The 23,810-nt window shown below is 37.6% G+C and overlaps 1 protein-coding gene across 1 annotated transcript in view; it reads left to right on the top strand.

Moving 5' to 3' along the window:
- PLXDC2 (plexin domain containing 2) overlaps positions 1–23,810 on the top strand; it is a 370,418-nt gene that overhangs the window by 278,770 nt on the left and 67,838 nt on the right. The window contains exons 8-9 of the mRNA XM_003786768.1: positions 9,473–9,568; positions 9,806–9,887. Coding sequence (XP_003786816.1) covers positions 9,473–9,568; positions 9,806–9,887 — 178 coding nt within the window. The remainder of the gene's footprint in view (positions 1–9,472; positions 9,569–9,805; positions 9,888–23,810) is intronic.

Genomic DNA, 23,810 nt, shown 5'->3' with positions numbered 1-23,810 from the left:
TTTAAAAGACTTACCAATGATTTCATTGTCACCTTCAAGCATAATTAATGAAGGTAGCTTTCATCTTTCAAAAAAGATCTGGTCATCTGACCGTTTAAATATCAAAGGGAATTCAAGCATTGTTAGTAAACTGATGAATAGGTCTGAAGTTACAAGGAAAATTCCTTTGCTCCATCCAAAATAAATAAATAAAAGGAGAGAGACAAGAGAGAGAGAGAGAAAGGAAAAAGTCTGTAGTAAAATTAGCCCTCATATTAACAAAATAAAAGATGGGAATTTGCTAAAAGTACAAAAATAAGAGATATTATAATATGAATATGGGTCATGAGAGCTGAAGCATTTTCTTTAATGCCTATAATTTTCTTTATATATAAAATGAGCATCTTAGTACCTAAAAGATGATGGGTGCATAGCGCTAAGGATCTAGCACAACGTAATCCCTATACTTGGACTTGTAGTATTGTTTTTTCCATTGTCAGTTCTTTAAAAGACTGTGATAGGGAGTCAGAGATCACTGCGCAGCCCACCTTGCCCCTAGAATGAAATTAGAGGGATCTCCCAGAAACACTCTCACAGAGGCTCTTTGGACCTCTGGAAGTCTCTCTGCCTGGAACTGGGTTGCATTGTGTCTCATCCCAAGACCTGTGTCTGTCTGTCTGGGCGTCCTTGTGTCTACATCACTTTCTGCCTTCACAAAATGTACTTGTCAAACTTTAGAGGTTTAAAGAACCGCGGAGAGAATCAGCCTCCACAGGTACAGAAATGAACAATAGGTCTGCACACGCAGTGACTGACTTGGGTTCTTCATTTCAAAATACACTTCTTATGCCTACAGGCACGGCCCATGTTAGTCTGAGTAATTTATAAAATAATAGGACACCCAAAGGCAAAACTTTAAATGACCTGTAAATATACTATGGAAAAAAAGAAATAATTTTTCCACCTGTTGGCCCCTTCTTTTTTACATTTTTTCCTACGTGTTACACGCCTGCGTAAAATGTGGTCGTTAATCACTACAGCAAATTCATTAAATTTAGGGGACTTGTCTCTTCATAGGTTGGTCATAGAGGTTGCCTCACATACTACGTATCAATGAAATGGTGTGACCATCCTTGCTTTCAAATTTTTACATGTACCCAATTCTCAAGAAACTGAATTTCTAAATGTTGAGTGTTAATACTGTGTAGTTTTTAAAATGTATTTTGTTAAATGGCTTCCCACAAACGTACCAATTTACTCCCCCATTAGGAGGGGTTCATCTAGTTCTGTTATATTAGATCAGATATGCTATTTCCCCAGATTCTTTCCACCGCTATTATTATTATTTCAGACACTATTATTCGTTTTTAAACTTTGCCAATTTGATAAGTAGTGCAAGGTGATCCATTGTTCCTCTAATTGTCTTTTGATTGCCAGAGAGTTTTAACGTTGCCATATATTCATGGGTCACTTGTCATTTCCATAATTTCTTGTGAAACAGCTCTTTGAAATAATGCGTTCTCAGCCTTGGCTTATGTCTGTCCCTCCAAAGCCTTTTACTTAGCGCACTAGGTGTTTCCAGATACAGGCACAGTTCTTAGTCACACTTGTTTTTTCTCCAGTTTAACATTTGGAATTTCAGTCCAAATCTCGGAGGCACCAGCCTTCCTCAACACACCTCACGTGTCACAGGCCTGCAGCCCACCCTCTGAGCTAAAAGGCTGTAACGTTTCTGGCAGGAAACACAGAAAATCCACCCATGCCATGTGCTGGTTTCATTTGGAAAACTTAGGACTGTGTCCTATGAGGAATGGGAAAGTTACTTTAACACACACGTGCAGGATTCTAGCATAACCACCCGATTTGGAAAGCGGCTGACTTAACCTGAAATGGCTCTACCGTCAGTCATGATAATGACTACTTATGAAACCCGTAGAGTATTCCACTTCATCCTTCTAACCAGCAGTACATTAACTGGCACCCTCATAACATCAGGCTTCTTCTCATCAGCATCTGCTGTTTTAAACTTACTGATATTGTTCATACTTCAACGTGCCTTTGCTCTGTTGGTTATTATTACTTACAGCTCAACAAGAAATATTAAGCCTTTTCCAAAAATAAAACTGACAATTAACTTGGGAAGCAAATATATTTTTAAAATAGGCCTGGAGCTGTGACTCATTCCTGTAATACCAGCAACTTGGGGGGCTGAAGCAGGATTGTATGGGGCCAGGAGTTTAAGACCAGCCTGGGCAACATAGCAAAGCCCCTCTTTAAAAAATGAAAAAAATTAGCCAGGCGTGGTGGTGCAGGACTGTAGTCCCAGCTACTCAAGAGGGTGAGGCAGAAGGATAATTTAAGCCCTGGAGTTCAAGGTTGCAGTGAGATAGGGTGGTGCCACTGCACTCCAGCCTGGGCAACAGTATCTCTGTCTCAAGTGAAAATAATAGCAGTAATTTAAAACAAATATACTTACCGGGTCATTAACTTGGTTTTACTCTTTTTTTCCCTCTTCCCTTCTCCCTGAGCTCTCATCCCCCTCTCCCCACCCCATATTAGACTCAACTAGCTTCATATTAGAATTGAGTATGTTAGATTCTTGCTCCTCCATTCTTGTGATGCTTTACTAAGAAGAATGTGTTCCAACTTCATCCAGGTTAATGCAAAAGATGTCATTAAACTCTGTGAGGAACATTTCTAGTATATATTTTGCCATCTGTGGTCTCATTATAAGCTTACACACCAGGCTGCAATTTTTCAAAGAACTTGACTAAAATTACACTTAGAGAATGAACAAAGTAAGCTTAAGAAATAAAAACAGAGTTTTTCCTATAAAATAGGCAAAATTTCTTAATCTTTAATTTTCAAGGAAATGATAGCATGGAACTTCCTGGATTAGTGGAAATGTTCTGAATCAGAACCAGCGAGTGGCTACTATGGATTTACAATGTGGCTAGTGAGTTCAAGGCATCACATTCTTAATTGGACTTAATTTATTTTAAGTGAAGAGCCACTTGTGGTTAGTGGCTATTATGTAGGACAGGGCAACAGTATACCACTTCTATATATTTAAATAAAATGTTGACTACCAAGTTTACTTCTTTGCTCTTTTTTTAATTCTTTTTTTTAAATTTATTTTTATTTAATTAATTAATTTTTTTTTCAGAGACAGAGTCTCACTTTGTCACTCTCTGTAGAGTGCAGTGGCATCACAGCTCACAGCAACCTCCAACTCCTGGGCTTAGGTGATTCTCTTGCCTCAGCCTCCCGAGTAACTGGGACTACAGGCACCCACCACAATGCCCAGCTATTTTTTATTGCAGTTTAGCCAGGGCCAGATTCGAACCTGCCACCTTCAGTATATGGGGCCAGCACCTTACCCACTGAGCCACCTACTTCTTCGCTTTTTAAAAGGCCTTGGAATATTAGATATGATTAATACATTTTTAAGTATATTTCTTAGTAAACTTTCAAATATAGCCATTATAACTGACTTTTTCCCATGAAAACAATGTGTAATTTTGATACGGTGATGGGAAACATTCATTATAACTTAGCAACTATAATTTTAAATGTGGCCTAAACTATGGAAAATGTAAATAGTCTTAGAAAAAAGTGAAGGTTTGTTTTTCCTCCAGAATATTTTGTACAATCGCGTTCAAGCCCTTTTAGAGAAACTGAGCTTCATTTGTTATTGCAAACTTCTCTGGGCCTTTGCATTCCTTTAACAGATCAGTATATAAATCTTGGCTAAACTGTGTCGTCTCACCTTCACTATCCTAGACACGGAAGACCCTTCAAAATTATTTATTTTACACCAGATAAAATTGCTTCTCTTTGCAGCAAAATTTCATTAGGGGCTTGGGTTCTGAACTATGCACGAGCTCTCAAAGGAACAAGACATAGAAATCACATTTTTCACACAATAACTTCTCCTGAAACACGGCCAAGCTAGAAAGCATGGTGCAGTAAGAATTTTATGATTTTAATACATACATGTTATTACCCTATTTGGTTGAGTCTAACTTGATTTTTAAAGGAAGCAAAAATCAAAAAATTTTTCTGGGTATTAGAAATCCCTGATGAATGGATTTTAACACATTTGAGGATTTTCCTAGAGTTTCTAGAAACAAGAAAGTACTCCTCCCGAGCCTTGCGATTGTTCTTTGGTTGTACGGTTTTATTTGTTGACTCATTCGTTAACGTTTCATCCCACACAACACTCTCAGAGAAAGTAAACTTCTTCCAATATAGAATTGTGTCTCCGTTTATTTACTGAAGCTTGATTTTTCTGACTGCTAATATAAAATCCTAACGTCACAGAAAGAACTTCACAAGGAATTTAACCATTTAGTTACTCGTGTATATTTACCGAGTACCTGGTAGGGCAGGAATTATTGGGCTGAAAATGGGAAACCCAGTTTAATGTACAATTATTTTATTCAAAACAGTGAATCCAAAGTTCATATTTGCATTTTTCATTTCCTAGTTGCCTCCCTAGGAAAGACTCAGGGAAGGAGATAGAACAGTCCTCAAAAATGACCTAAGCTGAATTTTTCTATCCAGCTCTATCTGCCTTTTTGTTTTGACCTCTGACCTCAGATATTAATTTTTTTCACTCTTTTCTTTTTACACCCTCCAATTCATTTTCTCTTACCTTTATTATTTCTCACTTTTCCCCTATTACATAATGAGTATTTCTAGCCTGACCTACTCTCTCCTACCAGTTCTCACTAATAGAACTGGTTGTCTGCATTTATAAACATCCTTGCACGTCAGCTTGCAATTGAATTTTGCTATAGGCAGCTTTTGTTTCTTGATATTAGAGTGTAGTAAAAAATAAATTAACTAAATAATAAAAGAAAAGAAAAGATATGAATTATAAGGTCCCCCCCCCCCGTGAGTACCATCTGATCTAGTACTAAATACTTTCTGGATACTTGCTTCTAAAATAGAGAAATCTTTCTATACTTTGCCCCAATTCATTTAATGAAGTCACAATCTCCTTTCTGTCAGGAAAAGAAAAAGAGATTTAATGAGACAGCAAATGTATATTCATCAGTCTTTCCCTAAGGCTCAGGGGCAGGGAGGTAAGTGTCCCTGTGGAAGCCGGTGGAACCACCCTGCTGGTTATACACCCGCAACCCACCTGGCACACCTGCCCACGGTGACCTTGAGTGGTTCTGGGTCTGGTTCCAGTTCTCTCTCTCTCTCTTTTTCCATTGAGATACAAGTGAGTATTTTGTACTTACACAGAACGTGTAATGATCAAGGGACACCCATCACCATGAGAATTGATCATCTCTGTGTGTTGAGATTTCAAGTTCAGGGCAAAGTGATTACTAAAGGAAGTCAGAAAATGCCCCTTGATGAAGCTATTAGTAACATATAAGTGGGAGGAAGAGAAATGCGAGCCTTGTTTTCTGTCCTGTATTTTTTTATTTCCTTCACGCATGCTCAAGTAATGTAGGAAATCTGGTTTTAGGCTTTAGCTGTATCCTAGAGTTTTGCAAGCATCGAGGAAATGAAGACAGGGAAAGCTAAGAGGTTTTAGACTTAATGATCCCCCAAAGCTTATGCTGTTTTTTATCTAATGACTAATGGCATTATTATCTAATAGAAATAGAACTACAGCGGGAATTTTAAAAAATGATTGCAGCTAACACATTTTGTATTTGTGGACACGTTATTTCACCACTCCAACTGGCTCCTTCTACCAATGCATTGCAAATTTTGTGTGAGTGCTTGTAACCATTGTAATCCTGTCATTGTTATCCGAAGCATCTTTTTCCTAAGTTTTCAGACTAGAAATGAACATTTTAGTTGTACAGCTATTTACGTGAATGGGTTCAATACCTACTGTTATACAATGCTCCGAGTATGAACCAGGAAAGAAATAAGATAGAACCAGTTGGGGTCAGTCATTAAGCATCACCAACACTAAATAAGGCAAATCATTTATGTGACAATTCAGATAAAAATATTAGGAGATATATACAAACATAAGAACCAACGGAATTCCAAGTGTGTGCTCTGGGTCTTTTACAGAGCTGTTAGCTTTCAATACAGGCAGACAAAGTAGATCATGGCTAATCACTCCACACAGTGCTCATCAGCCTGGGTTCACATCTGCTAGAGAGGGTATTGATTGACTAGGATTCCTGGTCCTGCCACAGGATCACTTTGAACCCCTGCTGGTGGTAATTGATCAGACTTTCTAAAACAGGCAACACAATATTTGCATTTTGGATCACATAACTTTCAGACTTTGATCACCAAACTATAGTTTCTCTGTCAGTCTTCTCAGATTTAATTTGAAAAACAAAACATTTTTTTAAACACTAAACTTGTGCCCTCTGATTTTATTTATTTACTTTTACTTCAGACTGATATAAGGGTACAGATGTTTAGATTACATTGTTTTCATTTCTAAGGTCAAGTTGAAGTTTAGCCTTCCACTTGGGGTGTGCTAAACACTCTCACCCTGTGCACATTAGGTGAGATCCTGCCAATCACCCTCTATTCCCCCTTCCTCCTCTCCCCTCCCACTACCTAGGCTAATTTTTAAGAGCCTCCAGTGGGTATTGGAGTTGATCTTGATTTTGTAAAGTTGTAAGAATAGTTGAAGACATACCACCATCACTAAGACTGGAGGCTTTGTTCAGTATTATTTTGGCTGATTATTTATTAATTAATAGAAGATATTTGTCCTTTTTGAAGAAGAAGACACATGAGGTCTTCTGGAATCAAACATTTCTGGAATCAAATGAAAGCTCCTAGCATTGGTGGGGTGAGCAGTAAATACCCTTCTAATGACTTGCTTCTGATGGGTATTTCTGAAATACTACAGATATAACCGTTTGGCAACTGTCATTCAGTTCCTTTCTCTCCACATTCAGTGGCAGGTCATCAAACGAAAACTATTCTCATTAATTTTGGTGGTGTTAAATTTATGTCCTCCCCGTCGTTGGAAGTCTCTGAGCAGGTAATAGAGGAGCACAGCAAAAATAATCACTTTTTCTTTCTCTTTACTCCAAATACCTGGTCAGTAATTAACTCTCAGAGACTTCACAGTCATTATCAGTAGTGAAGATTTTCAAAGTGCTATGTGTCATAAGGAGAATATTAATATTTTAACCACCAATGACTATGATTGATACTGTATAAACGTTAGAATGAAGCCCCAAGGACTCCCATCCTAGGAATCTGATGGCAAGATCATATTATTTATTCATTTCTAAGAACTACATTGTTTAGCAAAATACATGGAAAGGCAATGTGTGGGAATTCATCCTATTTAGACAAAAGCAAAAAAGATGAGCAATCTTTTTATTTGCCTTAAATGTTTTAATAAAAGATAGTATGATTTACATGCCATATGCAGCCTTACTAGGTACCATGAAATAAGAATTTTCTCTAATTTTTGATGAAGTTCAACTCTGTCAACAGTTTATATGTATTTTTCAATTATACCCCAAAAATAAATTAATTGGACTAGGGTATCTAAATAGTGTTTTCTAATCTGATAATCCTGAAGCTGTTTTCAGAGTAGCCCTAGAATTAATCCTGTTGTTAAAAAGGGGTTGTTTTGGCCCTCTCCTCTCGGCTCCAGGAGTAGAATTTCATGGTTGGTAATGCATGAAAGTATGTAAGTAGAGGCCAGGCGTGGAGGCTCATGCCGGGAATCCTAGCACTCTAGGAGGCCAAGGTGGGTGGATTGCTTGAGTTTGGGAGTTGCAGACCAGCCTGATCAAGAGTCTCCAACTAAAAATAGAAAAACTAGCCATGCATCGTGGCGGGGCACCTCTATTCTTAGCTATTCGGGAGGCTGAGGCAAGGGGATTGCTCTAACCCCAGAGTTTGAAGGTGCTGTCAGCTATGGACCCATGCACTCTATCAGGACAACAGGGAGACGTCTCAAAGAAAAAAAAAAGTGGGGGTTAGTATTCCATGGTGTACATATACCACAGCTTGTTAATCCATTCCTGGGTTGGTGGGCCTTTAGGCTATTTCCACATTTTGGTGATTTGTAAATTGAGCTGCAATAGTCTAGTGCAAGTGTCCTTATGATAAAAAGATTTTTTTTCCTTCTGGGTAGATGCCCAGTAATTGGATTGCAGGATCAAATGGGAGGTCTAGCTTGAGTTCTTTGAGAGTTCTCATACTTCCTTCCAAAAAGGTTGTCTTAGTTGTACAGTCCCACCAGCAATGTAAAAGTTCCTTTCTCTCCACATCCACGCTAGCATCTGTAGTTTAGAGATTTCGTGACGTGGGCCATTCCCACTGGTGTTAGGTGGTATCTTAGGGTGGTTTTGATTTGCATTTCTCTAATAATTAGGAATGATGAGCATTTTTTCATATGTTTGTTCGCCATTCATCTGTCTTCTTTAGAGGAGGTTCTATTCATGTCTCTTGACCACTGATATATGGGATTGTTGGCTTTTTTTCATGTGGATTAATTTGAGTTCTCTGTAGATCCTAGTTACCAAGCTTCTGTCGGATTGAAAATATGCAAATATCCTTTCCCATTGTGTAGGTTGTCTATTTGCTTTGGTTGTTGTCTCCTTAGCTGTACAGAAGCTTTTCAGTTTAAGTCCCATTTGTTTATTTTTATTGCAATTGCCACAGCAGAGGTCTTTCTCCAGGCTGATATTTTCTAGTGTTTTTCCTATGCATTCTTTGAGGATGTTTATTGTTTAATGCCTTAAATTTAAGTCCTTTATCCATCTTGAATCAATTTTTGTGAGTAGAGAAAGGTGTGGGTCCAGTTTCAGTCTTTTACATGTGGATGTCCAGTTTTTCCAGCCCCATTTATTGAATAGGGAGTCTTTTCCCCAGGGTATGTTCTTGTTTGGTTTATTGAAGATTAGGTGGTTGTAAGATATTAGTTTCATTTCCTGGGTTTCTATTCCAAATGCTTATGTCTCAATTTTTGTGCCCGTACCATGCTGTCTTGACCACTATGGCCTTGTAGTACGGCCTAAAATCTGGTATGGTGATGCCCCCAGCTTTGTTTTGCTCCCCATTCCTAAACAGTTTAGCTTTAGTTCGGGAGCAATGCTGTCATCTCACTTTCATGATATCTTGGATCAAATTCTTTGAAAATATGTAAATGTATCCAAAAAAATCTTTAGTATACTTTGGGTGAGGATGGTTGGAGGCCTGCTAAGTAAGTGAGATAGCTAAGACCCTAAACCAGCTGTTCTCAACCTGTGGGCTGCAACCCACAGGAACTATAGTAAAGAGCCGAGGCATTAGGAAGGTTGAGAACCACTGCCCTACACAATACTTTCACCTTCATCAGTAATGATTTTTGTCTACATGGGGACCACATTTTTAGTTATTTTTAATAATCAATGTTTTTACAGGGCTAAGCTTAATTTTAAAACCACATTAAGAGAAAAGTGTATGAACCTACATCTCTTAGTAAATTGCCATCCTTTTATAGGGGAAAGAATAAAGTTGATTTTTTTTTAAATTTTTGTTTTTACAGATGTTCGAAGAAGAACAATTTATGAATACCACCGAGTAGAGCTGCAAATGTCCAAAATTACCAACATTTCGGCTGTGGAGATGACCCCCTTGCCTAGTAAGTTACTGTGTGAATGTAGATGGGAAAAATGATCTGCAAATTTGATGATCTAATCTGTTCAATTACAATAATTGTGTTAATTATATAATTATCATTATAATTGTGTTTGCCACACAAGGGCATTTCGAGCCTACATGGGGACAGATGGTGATTTTTATTTTGGGTAAGCAATCTTTTGTTTTTCTTTTCTCCCAAGCTGTCTGTTACTCTTGATCAATCTCTTCTGCTTTGCAGCATGTCTGCAGTTCAATGGCTGTGGCCCCTGCGTATCCTCCCAGATTGGCTTCAACTGCAGCTGGTGTAGTAAACTTCAAAGGTAAACACATAATGGGAAAAAGAAATTTTAAGGAGACTTGTTGCTTCTACGTTCCCATTGAATTTTAAATGTATAGTCACTGATTATTATGCATTAACAAGTGTTATGGGTGTAAAATGTGCATATACCCTGACCAAAATGCAAAACGAAAATACACAGAAGGGAGGATTTTAGTATTTTCCTTTGTCTGAGTGCTCAAAATTACTAAGAAGCTTTGCACTCAATTGAGATCATTATCTGACTTATATTTATAGTTATCTATGGGATTTAAGATACACAGTTATTGTAGTAGATGATTCTGTGAATTGATGATGTGGGTCTGTATTCCACAGAAAAGCATGGTATGAGACGTTGTTTTCATAGCAAGGATGGCTTAATAATCACATGCACATTCTTTGTAAATTCCCATACAATATCTTCAAGGTCATTAGTCAAGATTAGAAAGTTAATCTGAGGCTGACAGGCATCAGTCACGTGGTTTGGGTTCCATGTTGTAACTGACTCCAAAACTTAAGCTGCACAATTTGTGGTGTCTTATGAGTAGCAAAGAGGATTGTTCGGTTTCTTTTCATTTTTTTTAAGTTTCTGTAGATTTAGGGGGTTCAAGTGATTTTATGATACCTACCTAAATTGTCCAGTAGTAGATAAGGGATTTGAGTTTACCAGCCATCCAAATAGCATACATTATACCAGACAGGTAATTTTTGATCCCTCAGCTACCTCCCTGCTTCTGAATTGCCCAGTTCCTAGAATCTTTCAGAGACTGAATAATCATTTCTTGGAAATGCAAACAAATTTATTTTGTTATTTATTCAGCCATTTTTTTACATCCGTTGTGTCCCAAGGGCTGGGTACACGCAGTGAACAACACACATGGCCCCTTCCCACCATGGTGCTTACAATCTGTCTGGGAATAAGTCACCTTCTTTCTCCAGGTGGGAAACCAAATATCCATGTTAAGTGAGTGAGGGATGCACAGAGCTTGTGGTGGTATAAACAGTCCACGTCTTAACATCATCTCACTGCAGCCTTTGCCATAATGATGATAAAGGCCTGTTCCAGGACTACTTTAAAATTTATTGAGGGCAAGGCCTGTGGCTCAAAGGAGTGGGGTGCTGGCCCCATATACTGGAGGTGGTGGCTTCAAACTCGGCCAAAAACTGCAAAAAAAAAAAAAAAGAAAAGAAAAGTTATTGAATAAAAAACAGAATGCCAACTTTTGGTAAGAAGCTTTAGGAAGCATTTTTAACATTGCTAGCTTTGGGGTAACCACCACCCTATTGTGGCTAGGATGACATTATTTACAGTGACTTTCCTTTTGTTTTCAATTTAACATACCTTTCCAGCCATTTCTTTTGTAAAATGGATCCTGAAGAATAGAAAACGCCAGCAGGCAGTTTGCATTTTTAAAAGTAGATTTTAGTTCTGCATCCCAGAGTGGGAGGAACTGCTATCAAATCAAGGGTTTATGGTTATTTATATTTATATTTTGCTGCAATTCCATAAAGATTATATGCATATCAGGAGTTATGCAAAATCTGTTTAAATAACAGCATATCAGGGAATTGAAAGAGATGGCATTTTAATATGGATATTTAAGCAGTATGGAGCTCAGAAATGGAAATGTTCAGAATAATTAGGTAGAAGGCACTGGTTTGAGCTGTGGACCTGTTCTAAGCTGCAGTTCAGTGGCCACCTTGTCTGAGCCCTGTGAGGCGTCCACCTCGTGTGTTCCCCAGCAGCCTGGCCAAACCTCCACTATTATCATTTAGCACAGGGCTTGTGGAAGCTTGTTCTGCCTCCTTTGTGAGGCTCTAAGTTTATTAAAGGCAGGGGCCATATCCAATTTGTTCTTACATCTCCAGAGCCCAAGAATGTACCTGGTATTGCAGAAAAATGAATGAACACATGAATAATGATTAGCTTCCTAATTAAGGAAAAGTAATTAGTTTTGGCTGGGACTGAAGGGTTCCCCAATAGGAGGGACTTTCAGTGCCTAACCAGGAAAGTCAGGGCCAGTTGCAAACTTTAACCAGCATACAATTAGGATAATTTATGAACGAAATATTATGGTCAATGAAGGTTTTGGCACCTCATCTAGAAACCTACCTACCACTAACCATTTCATTTTCTTAATATATATAGTTTTAAGGGAAATGTATGTTTAAAGTTCCAAACAATTTTGGCCATCAAAATGCATGCACAAGTTGGAATCCACTTTCAGTGTTCACATTTCCATTTTATGAAAGGGTTGGGGGACTGAAGTTTATAGGAGCTCAGTTATTTGTGCAGGGTCTCTTAAGTGATAAATTTGGAACGAGGCCTCTAATCTTTGGGACTTCTGGCTTTTACATTGGATAATCTCACCTGTTCTGCCTCACATCTGCCAGGCTGCCAGTGCAGGAAGCAAGTTCATGTTCATTACTTCACAGAAAATTGTGGACAGGCCCCTGAAAAACAAACCTGGTTACCCTTGATGTTGCAAGAAAGTTCTGTGGTTTTGAAATTGGCGTAAGAAGAATCAAACAAAGCCTAAGACTTCTTGCATATTAGGGAAAGTCTAGTTTCTTTAAGATTAACAAAGAAGGAATTCACCAAAGAATACTGCTTTAAAACATGTGACTTTTCTGCAAATCACTGTTTGGTGTTTTGTTAAATACCAAATACTCATTTAAATCTTGGATTTGCTTTTAATTCTTGAGCAACCTGGTTATAGACATACGAAAACCTGTTTAATTAATTGGTTTAACCACGCCTCATTGCACTCTGGCTCAACTTAATTTCCCCACTGCATTTTATTAATGTCTCCTTAGACCTCTAAGCTTCAAAACTTTACTCTCCTACCCAGCAGCATGTCCCCAGACTTCAGAGCTTTTATGAACAAATTCTACAAAACAAGGGCAGTCTTATCCTGAGCAGCACAATGACGGCCCCTCTGGTTTTTTTTTTTTTTCCCCCTTCTGTCATTCTTATTGGTGTTCGTTTATCCCTAAGTGATAATCAGTGGGTGGTAATTACTGAACTCTCAAGTTGGGTGTGCTCTAAAAAGATAAGATAATTTTAATTGGTCTATTTCCTTTAATTCCCATTTTTCAGGAATTAAACATTAAGGCACAGTGCTGGCAATGGCTTCCCTCTGGCCTAAGGGAATTCCAGTTACAGGAACACACATGATTCAAAAGACTTACTGGGAAGGGGCAGCACCTTGTGGCTCAAAGAGTAGGGTGCCAGCCCCCTATGCCAGAGGTGGCAGGTTCAAACCCAGCCCTGGCCAACACATGCAAAAAAAAAAAAAAAAAAAAAAAAAATACTTTGAAATAATTGGCCCCTTTTTGCCACTGAAGAGTGCTTTTGCTTTCTTACTGCAAATTGAGAGGACCTGAATCAATCATTTTCAACTACACCTTAGATTTTCACTCATTCAACAAAAGTTTACAAGTGTCTTTGTTCAAATTGCTATTCAAGCTTGTATCTGCAGTGGTGAAGAAAGAGATAAAATCGCTTCCCTAACAGAGCTCCCATTTTGAGTGAGGGGAGATAATAGTAAGGAGTACTAAGGTAAGAGAAATAAACAGGGCAACATAAGGGAAAAGATAGCAAAATTGATAAAATTAACAGGCATTTACTTGTTGGTATCACTTTTACACAGCCTTGCCCCTTGGAAGAGACCTTGGTTTGGTCAGCCATCAGCATCCAACTTGACTGTTTCATATTCATTCATCACTCCCTGTACTTAACTATGTATTGGAGACCTTCCATCTATCTGACACTGATCTAAACAGCAAAGCAGTTAGAACAATAACCAAATATTGAAGCTTCAGCCCTCGTGGTTAGAGACTCACAGCTTAGAGTTTTGCTTCGTAAGCTAGAAAACAAATGAATTGTTTGTTAAACAAAATATGTCAGATGGTGAGTGGTCTGCTAAATGTGGAAGAGTCCCATTTTGAGAGAGGGGAGCAAATTACAATTTGGGGTGGCCAGTCCAGGCTTCTGTAGGAGGGAACAATTCAACTGCGATCTGAGTGACAGGGAGCAGCTTCTCCAGAGTGAAAGCAAACAGCATTTCAAAGGCAATGGCACTTGAAACAGCCCCACAGTGGCTTTGAGCTTGAACTGATGAAGAATTGTCAGAAGGAAGGCAAGTTTTCCTCTCAAGATAATGGTCCCTAGATTTTAGAACTTATGCAGAGGAGTGATGTGATTTTGTTGTATTTTTAAATGGAACTCTGGCTGCTTCAAGAAGGATAGGGTATTTGTTTGTGGCATGGGCCAGAGAGCAGTGGAAGGAAATAATAGAAAGTGTTTGCAGTCGTCTATAGGAGGGACAGCAGCAGCTTGGGTAAGGGTGATCATTACAGATGGGCAGAGATGAATGAATGGAAGGTGCATTGTGGAAGGAGAGAAATGATTTGCTGGTGAACTAGACGTGAAGGTGAGAAAAAGGGGAGAATCAAGGATGCTTCTTAGATTTTTGTTGCAGCAACTTGGTGGGTGGGGGGACTCATTTTTTGATAGGGGAACTAAAAATAGAGACTAGGCTGGAGGAACTAAAGTTTGGTTTGGGACTAGTTAATTCTGAGATGCCTATCAGAGTTCAACGGCAAGTGTAGGAGGATACAGCAGTTAGGGCCAGAGGTTCAGCTGTGAGCGTTATCAGCAGACAGATAGTGTTTCAATTCATAGGACTGAGGAAAGTAGGCAGGGAGAAAGCGGAGATTGGAAATAGGCTAAGGGGTTCCAGGCACTAGCCTGGTGGCCTGGCACTGTCAGGCACCACGATAATTTCCCACTGAGTAAAAATTATTTTAGAAGTATTTTCATATAATAAATATATGTTTGCATAAACAGAGAACACCTCTGAAAAGATTCCTATTGTAGCCCCGGAAACTCCAGTGGACAGGGACATGCATGAGAGTGAGTACTACTGTTCGTTAAGACTGTCTTATGGGGGGTTGAATTTTTGCTGCCTGCAATTCAGAACAGAAGGAAGACTAGCCCAGGAAAAATAGGGGAATAATATTTCTTTTTTAGCAGAAAAGAAATAGAAATATAGATTAGTCCACACTCTGTGTTGGGTATTGTGGAAGACACTGGAATGAATAAGATTCTAACACATGGCTGGACTGCATTAGGTAGATAGTTGAGGTCAGAAATTTCTACTTTCTTGAGAATTCTAATTGCTCACATAATACTCAAATGAGGAGAGATTTAATGGTTTCCCTTTGAGAAATATCATCCTTTTCTACCACTTCTACTCAAATTCCTGGTGGAAGTTCTGCACAGTTTAATACAGCAAGCAAAATAAATAAAAGGAATACAAGTTGGAAAAACATTTAAAATTGTCTCTACTCACAGATACAATATTTGTTTTACACTATATGGAAAATACCAAGGCATCTACAAAAGAAAAAAAAACCTTGTAGAACTACTGTTTAATTATCAGGGCTATCATTTGGGCTTTTTATTGTCAACAAAATTGCTATAGATAAAGCTTAGCCGATTCTTGGCATAAAATGTCAATGTTCACAATTAAGCGTGTTGAACGCTTACTTACTTAATTTCTTGGTGCTTTTCCACCTTGTATTTTCTTAGATTCAATTAAAGCTATAAGCTTGACACTGGTAAAAACTTACAAATAAATATATTCATTGACCTCATCAATTAAAAGAACAGAATAGGTGCACCCTTCTTAAGGTTCCTCCATGTCTTACAGAACAGTAGTACAACCTATTTGAGAAGAAATATGAGATGAAAGGAAAAAGCTATTTCCTAAGTACTGTATATAATTTTCAACCTCTTTATTTATGTTGCATTTCCCTGAACTTGGCACTGCCATTATTTTTCAGTAAATGAACTGAAACTCTTTGCAGGAATGAGAAGAGAAAGAACCCCCTATACCATTGGTATTTCAAAGATTTTGAAAGCGCATTAAGTCAGAAATAGTCTCATACATTAACAATGTAAAAGTGCATTATCAACCAAAATTAATTAAGGGTGAAAGAAATCCTTTTTACAGAGGTAGAGCCAATTTTGCCAAATAAAATATCCTCATAGCCTAAGCTCATGGAGCTCACAGAACTTAACCTACCTAAGTTTGGGAAGAGAGAGACGCAGAAAACAAATTTAAGTGGTGTGACCCTGTCCAACCTTTCCCCAGACAGTAATCTTCTGCTTCTGAATAATAGCACCAAGGAGACCTGAATGTGCCCTTCTCCTTTGACCTTGCCGTTATATGCCCCTTACAGTGGGGGCATTTGCAGCTCTGAGTGGGACTCTAGTGCTTAAAGAAACAGTGGATATTGTCTGTATTGCGTGGGCCTCAAAGAAGGCCCACAACTCCATCTTGGCTCAACCAAAGTCCTTAGAGTCCATCTGGACATTTCAGGAAAAACTGGAGTTATTAAGAGACAATGGATGAAGAATGTCCTACTAAGGGAATTCCAAGCATATTTTGCCTCTGTGTGATTTTTGCCTATTTACCCACCTCAGAATCTAGCCTTCAGGCAAGGAGCAGCTGTGTTTGGGAGCCTATGAAGCCTTTTGTTCTAATTCAGCTTACTCAGATACAAGGCATATAATTTAGTTTAGGACTTTAAGATTGTAAGGAGAGAATGAGAAACAATTGTTGAATGACAAGCCAGATATTCTTGGTGCACCGCCAAGAGTCAAGTTTGTCAATTAAGATAAATCACTAATTAGAGTCAGTATAAATATTCCTGTTCAAAGCTTCCTTTTATATCCCAAAGTTACCCCCCATAACTGTTTTGACATAGAAGTCTAAATTCAAATTTGAAGCTACTCATAGATTATATATTTGCATCGTTTTTTCACATAATGAAACTCACTGGCTTTGGTGGTGAGGTATGAAATCTAGACTTAAAAATCAAATAGAATCCACTTGGGAAATCCAGGAGCCCTGAGGCAAAATTAATAACAACTTTAGGCTTATGTTAATGGATAATGCTGTTTTCAAAAGAAACTAATTTCAGGTGGACATTTAGAACTCACCAAACTTTAAGAGTTTCACAGACTTGATCCAGGTTACAACATGGTGACTTTCTCTAAAGTTGATATCTCACCTCTATTTGCTTATTAGAATTACTGACTATAGTATTTGTATGGTACAAAAATATATATAAATTGAATACTAGGTTTAAAATATGAATTTATTTATAACTCTAACAAAATTCATTTTTGCCTTCAATAGAAAGTATGTCCTTGCTGAAATATCAGAGCCAACAAAATAACTCAATTGAAGAAAAATTAACTAGACTGCCCAGTCCATGTAGTCAGGAAGGGGGCGAAATGCTGTCATTTCTAATTGAAGGCATCAGAGAAACATGAAGCTTTAATTGTTTACAGTCAACAATAATGGATTAATTGCCCATCTGACACTGGTAACTATACCAGCCTCAGTCTAGACTAAATGAGATTATTTCCCTATAACGTTTTTTTTTTTTTTTTTAGTCTAGGTGTTTGGGCTCCCTGAGTTAGGAAGTTCTTAAAAATCTAGCTGTCCAAGGTTCAGGAGTATTGCCCAGAATGATAGGAGCATGTTTGTGTCATTCAAAGGAATTAAAAATCTCAAGATTAGTCCTAGAAAGGAGGTCATGCCATTGCTTTGGGCTCTGAGAGCTTAGTCTGAATGTCTGTATAGACACCTGCCTAGAACTGTGAGCATACTAATCTCAGACAAGGCAATAAAGCTTGTTGACGTCATATCCTGAAACGTGAAATATATGATCTAAATATATTTGAATGGGCCCAATTTCAGTAGTTCTTGAGTTTTTCTCTAGATTTTTTAAAATTTGATTATTATTTTTAGTTGACACGTAACAATTGGACCTATTTACAATGCCCTGTGTGATATTTTGATACATATGTACAATGTGTTATGATCTAATCAAGGTAATTAACAGATCTGTCATCTCAAACATTCATCACTTCCTTGTGTCGGGATGTTCAAAATCTGCTCTTCTGGTTAATCAAAAACATAAAATAAATTGTTGCTAATTATAGTCACCCTGCAATGTCATAGAACACTAGAACAAATTCTTCTTATCTGGCTATACCTTCAACTCCACCCTCACCCCTCCCCTTTCCTGCTGCTAGTATCCACCATCCTGCTCTCTGCTTGGATGAGACTGACCATTTTAGCTTCCACATCTGAGCAAGAGCATGCAATGTACATCTTTCTGTACTCGGCTTATTTCACTTAACATAATATTGATACTAATACAGTTAAGACATTAAGATGCAGATTATGCTACAGCTCACTAAGGATTCATGTTCAGTAGGTCTAAGGGGGATCCTAAGGGTTCAGATTTTTAATGAACCTTTCTGGCATCCTGAGATGCCAGAAATTCTGTTTGGGTCTGGGAAGAGTGCAGTGGAAACACTGCTCTTGCATGTCTGAGCTGGTTTTGCCAAAATTTCATAGAAATACTTATTCTGAATTTGGAATTGAGAAAATTTACACACAAAAAAAAATCTATAGATATTTGTTGTTAAAATGTTAGTGTTAATGAAATAGAGCATGATAAAAAGAGAACAAGAAGCTTCTGGACAAACCTAGTCTATATAGTAAATGAATCAGATCTTAGAACGTTGTTAGCTAACTAAAATCCTTGGATCAGCTTTTTATTTCAGATTTTTTTATTAAATTGCTGCCATCAAGGTTGTAGTTCAGTGTTCTAAAGGAACTAAGTGCTCCAAGAACTACCATAGAACCAAACCAGTTGTTTTTAACGTGCGGTGTGTAAGAGATTAATTGAATTTTGAATTTATTTTAGTACAAGATCTTTTATAACCTTTAACTTTTAATTTAAAAAACTTAGCATTTCCCTTAAATAGCTTCTTCTGAAATATGGCATAGACAAAAGTATCTTTTAAGACTACAGATTAGAGGGTTTTTTTCTTCTAAGCCCTCAAACCTATCTTTCACAAAAATGTACTATTGTAATTATCAATTTATCAATTAAGTATGATGCTACTTTATCCATTACATGAAAGCATTTTGAAGTACATTTTGATACAGAGAATACTGTTTGCTAAGATTCATAAGCTACTAGTAACAGGGTTTCCCTTTGGGGAAATTGTCATAAATTGGAAATAGTTGTAGAGAGAGGCTACGCATAACCCTTTTATCATAAGCCCTTTTGCAAGACTTGAATTTTTACAACAGGCACCTATCACCTAAAATCAAACAGTACGCAAAGAAACATTTTTTCTTAATAAGAAAAAGAGGAAAGACAGTACATATTAAAGCATATTAGGACAATTGAGGTACTCATGAGAAAACTTCCCAAGTTAACATGTCAGAAGCAGAAAATTATCAGTGCTGAATATGTGGGCTTTTAGCTCTTTGAGAAAGACAGCATTCTGATTTATGCGATTTTGAATAGAAAGTACAGATCATTCTTTTCTTTAAAAAAATTCTCTATGTTTCTCCATCTACCTATTGATCTGTCTGCCTATCTCCTAATCATCTATTTTGCATTTTGATCTCTGTGTCCTTCTGGCCACTGGGCTATCTGCCAGTCTCTAATGAGACGTGTGGTTAGAGAATAGAAACCCGTTTTCTTATTCCCAAACTCTAAAGAAATAGCTGCTTGAGCCAAGTCTCCACATTACCAAATCCCACCTGAAATATTAAGGCTTCTTTCAAGTTATCTTTGATTTTGCTTTGATTTTTGTTTGAGTTTTGCATCTGAGCGCCGTTTGGATACAATCTGTAGAATTATTTAGCACACATATGTTCATAGCTGCTTTTTCAAGATTATCCACGTGTTTCTAAAATTCTGTTTATGTGTTCACCAACTGGGGTGGCTGCATCTTACAGGGTTATAGTTCAGAAAGTTAGACTTTAACGAATTCAGTCCAACAGGCAGAGAGTAGCTAAAAATGGAACATTCTAAGATGTTGATGCTTCATAATACCTTCCATTCCCTTCGCTTGCTTGCACTAATAAAATGAGTTCCCCTAGAAATAATTAAAAGTTAATTGCCCAAGAATAAAATTACATTTGGTCGCTTTAAAAACAAAAGCCAAGTTCATGGCTAACATCTGTCAAAAAATCTGAGTATTGAAAGGGAGAGAACCTTGAATTAACAGTTTTCTATTAAAAAGGCTAACATTATGGTAAATGAGAACATTTAATAAAAGTAGTTTATTGTTTAATTATTTGGTTTTTTGGGAACCTATTGTTAAAATAGTGAAAGACAATTTTTTTCTTTTGAGTCTCACTATGTCACCCTGGGTAGCTCACAGCAACCTCAACCTCTTGGGCTTGAGCAATTCTCTTGCCTCAACCTCCCAAGTAGCTCCCAGGCTCCTGGGACTACAGGTACCTGCCACAAGACCCAGATTTTTTTTGTTACAGTTGTCATTGCTGCCCTGGTTGGCCCGGGCCTGGTTCAAACCCACTTGCCTCGGTGGATGTGGCCAGTGCCCTACCCACTGAGCTACAGGTGCCACCAGAATACGGAAAGACATTTAAAAGACAGTGCATTCATGCTCAGGCCAGCTTTTATAGTATTTATATAAGAAAATTATAAAATTATAAAATTTACTTACATATTCTATATAATTGGCATCATTTCTGATTTTTAACCTTCGTTAAAAGCTATCCCTCAGAAAAGTTAAAGTATGATTATTTTATATTTCTTGATAGCAATATGTTTCTTGACAGATTTTTATGTTGTCTTCTAAATGTGAAAGAGTTTATTTCTGTCAAGTCCTGAGTCAGCGATACCAAGAGTTTTGAAGGAAATTTTATGACAGGAATTCTGTCATTCATGGAAAGACATAAACAATCCAGATGGATCTTTTTATATGATTTTAGGGCAATCTGACCAACTTGTAGAAGAAGGTTAGTTAGTATAAAAAGGAGATTTGTTGGTTGAACCTAGATTAACATTCAACTTTTTCTTTTCTGAGATGTTTTAGACAGTGACTGAAAGATTCCAGAGTAATGAGACTTCCTTTTTCCCCCTCCTTCCTAGAAAGCCATTTTTTCTTGCATTTTTCCTTCAATGACAATTTATAGTTAAAGGAGAACTATTTTCTTTCTCAGTCATGACCTTGGCTGCAACCACTTCTAAAGATAGGTTATTCTAAAAATACACAGATTTTATATTCCTTAAATAGTATCTTCAGACCACCAAGAAGACCTCTGAAATGACCCAGGCCCTCCACAGAGATAATCCATCCCTCCTCTGCACTGTGCTATTATAGAGGGTTTTTTTTTTTTTTAATCATTACACCAATTTTTTTCTGCTATTGTTGCTGATGCAAAACAAGAGCTTTGAAAGAAAGAAAAAGGAATTGTTTTAAGGGTAGGAATGCCTTATCCATGAGATGCTTAAAATAATTATACTAGCTCCCTTTTATTTTGTATTTACCATGTGCCAAATAGTCCATGAAAAGCCTTATTGCCGTGAAAGTCTATTAATTTTTATAATTTCATTCAAATTGCAATCTCATGAAGAGTTAAATATGAACATCCTTATTTGATAAGTAAATGATAAATAAGAAGATTGAGACGCTCATCCAAGGTCATGAAACGAGGATTTGGTAAAACCAAAATTGAAAGTCATTTTTTTGGAGGGGGTGGGGGTGGAGGCAGGCTGGATGATTGGATACAAAAAAAGCTAGAGCTGAAATTTTAGCACGCGTAGCCTTACCAAAATGTACAGACTGGATACACAATTCTATCACGAAGGAGGGAAAAAGCCCTCCCAGTCTATTATAAAGGTTTTATTAGCTTATTTATACTAATCTCTACTTAAACATTTCAATGGCCTGTTAAGCAAGATCCATATAAAATTGCCATTGGCCATCATGGAGGTTATGTTCTTGCAGAGTACAAAATTGACAAGATAAGAGTCCTGATAAAAAATAAATAAAAACTATGGATTGGGAAAAGTAATAAAAATAACACCTAAAGAGTTGTCATGGATTAAAAAAATGATCTGTGAATAATTAATTAAAATGTCATACAGCAAAAATGGTGTATGAAGTTGTTATTTTGTGTGGGAGAATTTCTCCGAAATCACTGCATCTTTTTCTACTAGATCAGAAAGTGGAACATAAATTCACCTCTACATCACCCTCATAGACCTATGCGCATGGTGTGTGAAAAGAGAGAATAATCTTTGATGCTACAGTTTTAGAAGAGCGGGCTGAAAATACGTCAGACGCTAACATTTTAATAAGCATTTTACCAAACATACGTGGTAGGAGTTAAATATACAAGAACATCTGCTTAAAAAGACTTACTGAAATTGTGCACAGAATCTGTAGAGACCAAGGTTGTCTGTGAAGCGTGAGAATCAGATCTAGGCCCCCAACTCCCCGTATGTCTAGTTTTCTGGGACAGGCCTGCCCTGTTACACATGTGATGATTTGCCTTGTAAATTATATGGTTCTTTTACCTAATCACACTCTGATATTCTGGTTGCACTCCAATCCCTGCTTCTGTCTCAGTTCTAATTACATTTGATACGTCCAGAACCTCTCATGTTCTGAGCTAGAATTTCTAGGTGAGTAAAGTTATTCTCCAAAGTGGAATTTCTGGGACAGAAACCATACGGCCCACAAGCCTAAAGATTCACCACCTGGATTTCTGCCAAATCAATAGAAACTCTATAACAAATCTGTGCATTCATATAAGGAATGGTAAACTAGGTATTCACAACAAACTATTTGGGAAAAAATACTGATGACCTGATTTTGAGGGCTTTTTTAATGAAGCAAATAGTGATTGATACTTAGGCAGATTAAGAATGAGTATTCCTTAGAGGAAGCAGCAGCCAGGTAATGCAGCAGGAGGTCAAACTGATATAACAGGATTTGCAAGTGAATGATAGACACATTTTCGAAGGTGTTGATTGCGTGCGTGCTGTGGGTAGATCTATAGATGTATTCTACATAGGGTTACCTAGCTTTTGCTAGAAATGTTTTTCTTTCCAGGTTAAAGAGCATACTTTGAAATATCTAGTCAGTTATTAAAACCAAATCTTAAGAAAGAGCCACATATCCAGGAATGCTTCTGTTAACATAAGGTGACATTAACTGTATTTTATGAAGCAGAAAATTGCTTCACACCCAAATTCTTGAAATCATTTTTTTTTCCTGTCTTTAATAAGACATAGAACATTGGTACACATGAGCTGCATAAAACTCTAACAGAATTAGCATTTAGTAATTTGATATTTTATATGCCTGATAAATCTGATGTAGGAGAAGGAAATAAGGAAAAACAGTATTTTATGGCCAGAACCATTTCTTAAAATGGAACAAATATGCTAATGCTTTGCTGGCAATCTACGTAAGGACCTGAGCCTGGTGCAGTTTTAGAAACTAACCCTTCCAGGTGAGCTTGGAAATTTATAATGAAGAAGGAATCATGTTTTGGTTTTTTTTTCTTGTAAACAAATGGGGCCTTATTCCATCTTGGTTTGTCCTACAGGCTAGAGTGCGGTAGCATAATTGTAGCTCACTGCAACCTCCAACTTCTGAGCTGAACTGATCCTCCTACCTCAGCCTCTGAAGTAGCTGAGACCACAGGCATGTGCTACCACATCTGGCTATTTTTAAAATTATTTTTGTAAGGCCAGGCATAGTGCCTCATGCCTGTAATCCTAGCACTCTGGGAGGCCAAGGTGGGTAAATTGCCTGAGCTCATGGGTTCAACATCAGCCTGAGCAAGAACGAGACCCTGACTGACTCTAAAAAATAGCTAGGCATTGTAGGTGGCATCTGTAGTCCCAGCTACTTGGGAAGCTGAGGCAAGAGAATCACTTGAGCCCAAAGCTTTGAGTTTGTGGTGAGCTATAATGCCACAGCACTCTACTGAGGGCAACAAAGTGAAAGTCTGTCTCAAAAAAAAAAAAAAAAAAAATATATATATATATATATATA

Source organism: Otolemur garnettii, unplaced genomic scaffold (genome assembly GCF_000181295.1).
Source record: "Otolemur garnettii isolate 467f Iridium unplaced genomic scaffold, OtoGar3 scaffold00019, whole genome shotgun sequence".
Classification (NCBI taxonomy): Eukaryota; Metazoa; Chordata; class Mammalia; order Primates; family Galagidae; genus Otolemur; species Otolemur garnettii.
This window is presented reverse-complemented; position numbering and strand designations above follow the sequence as displayed.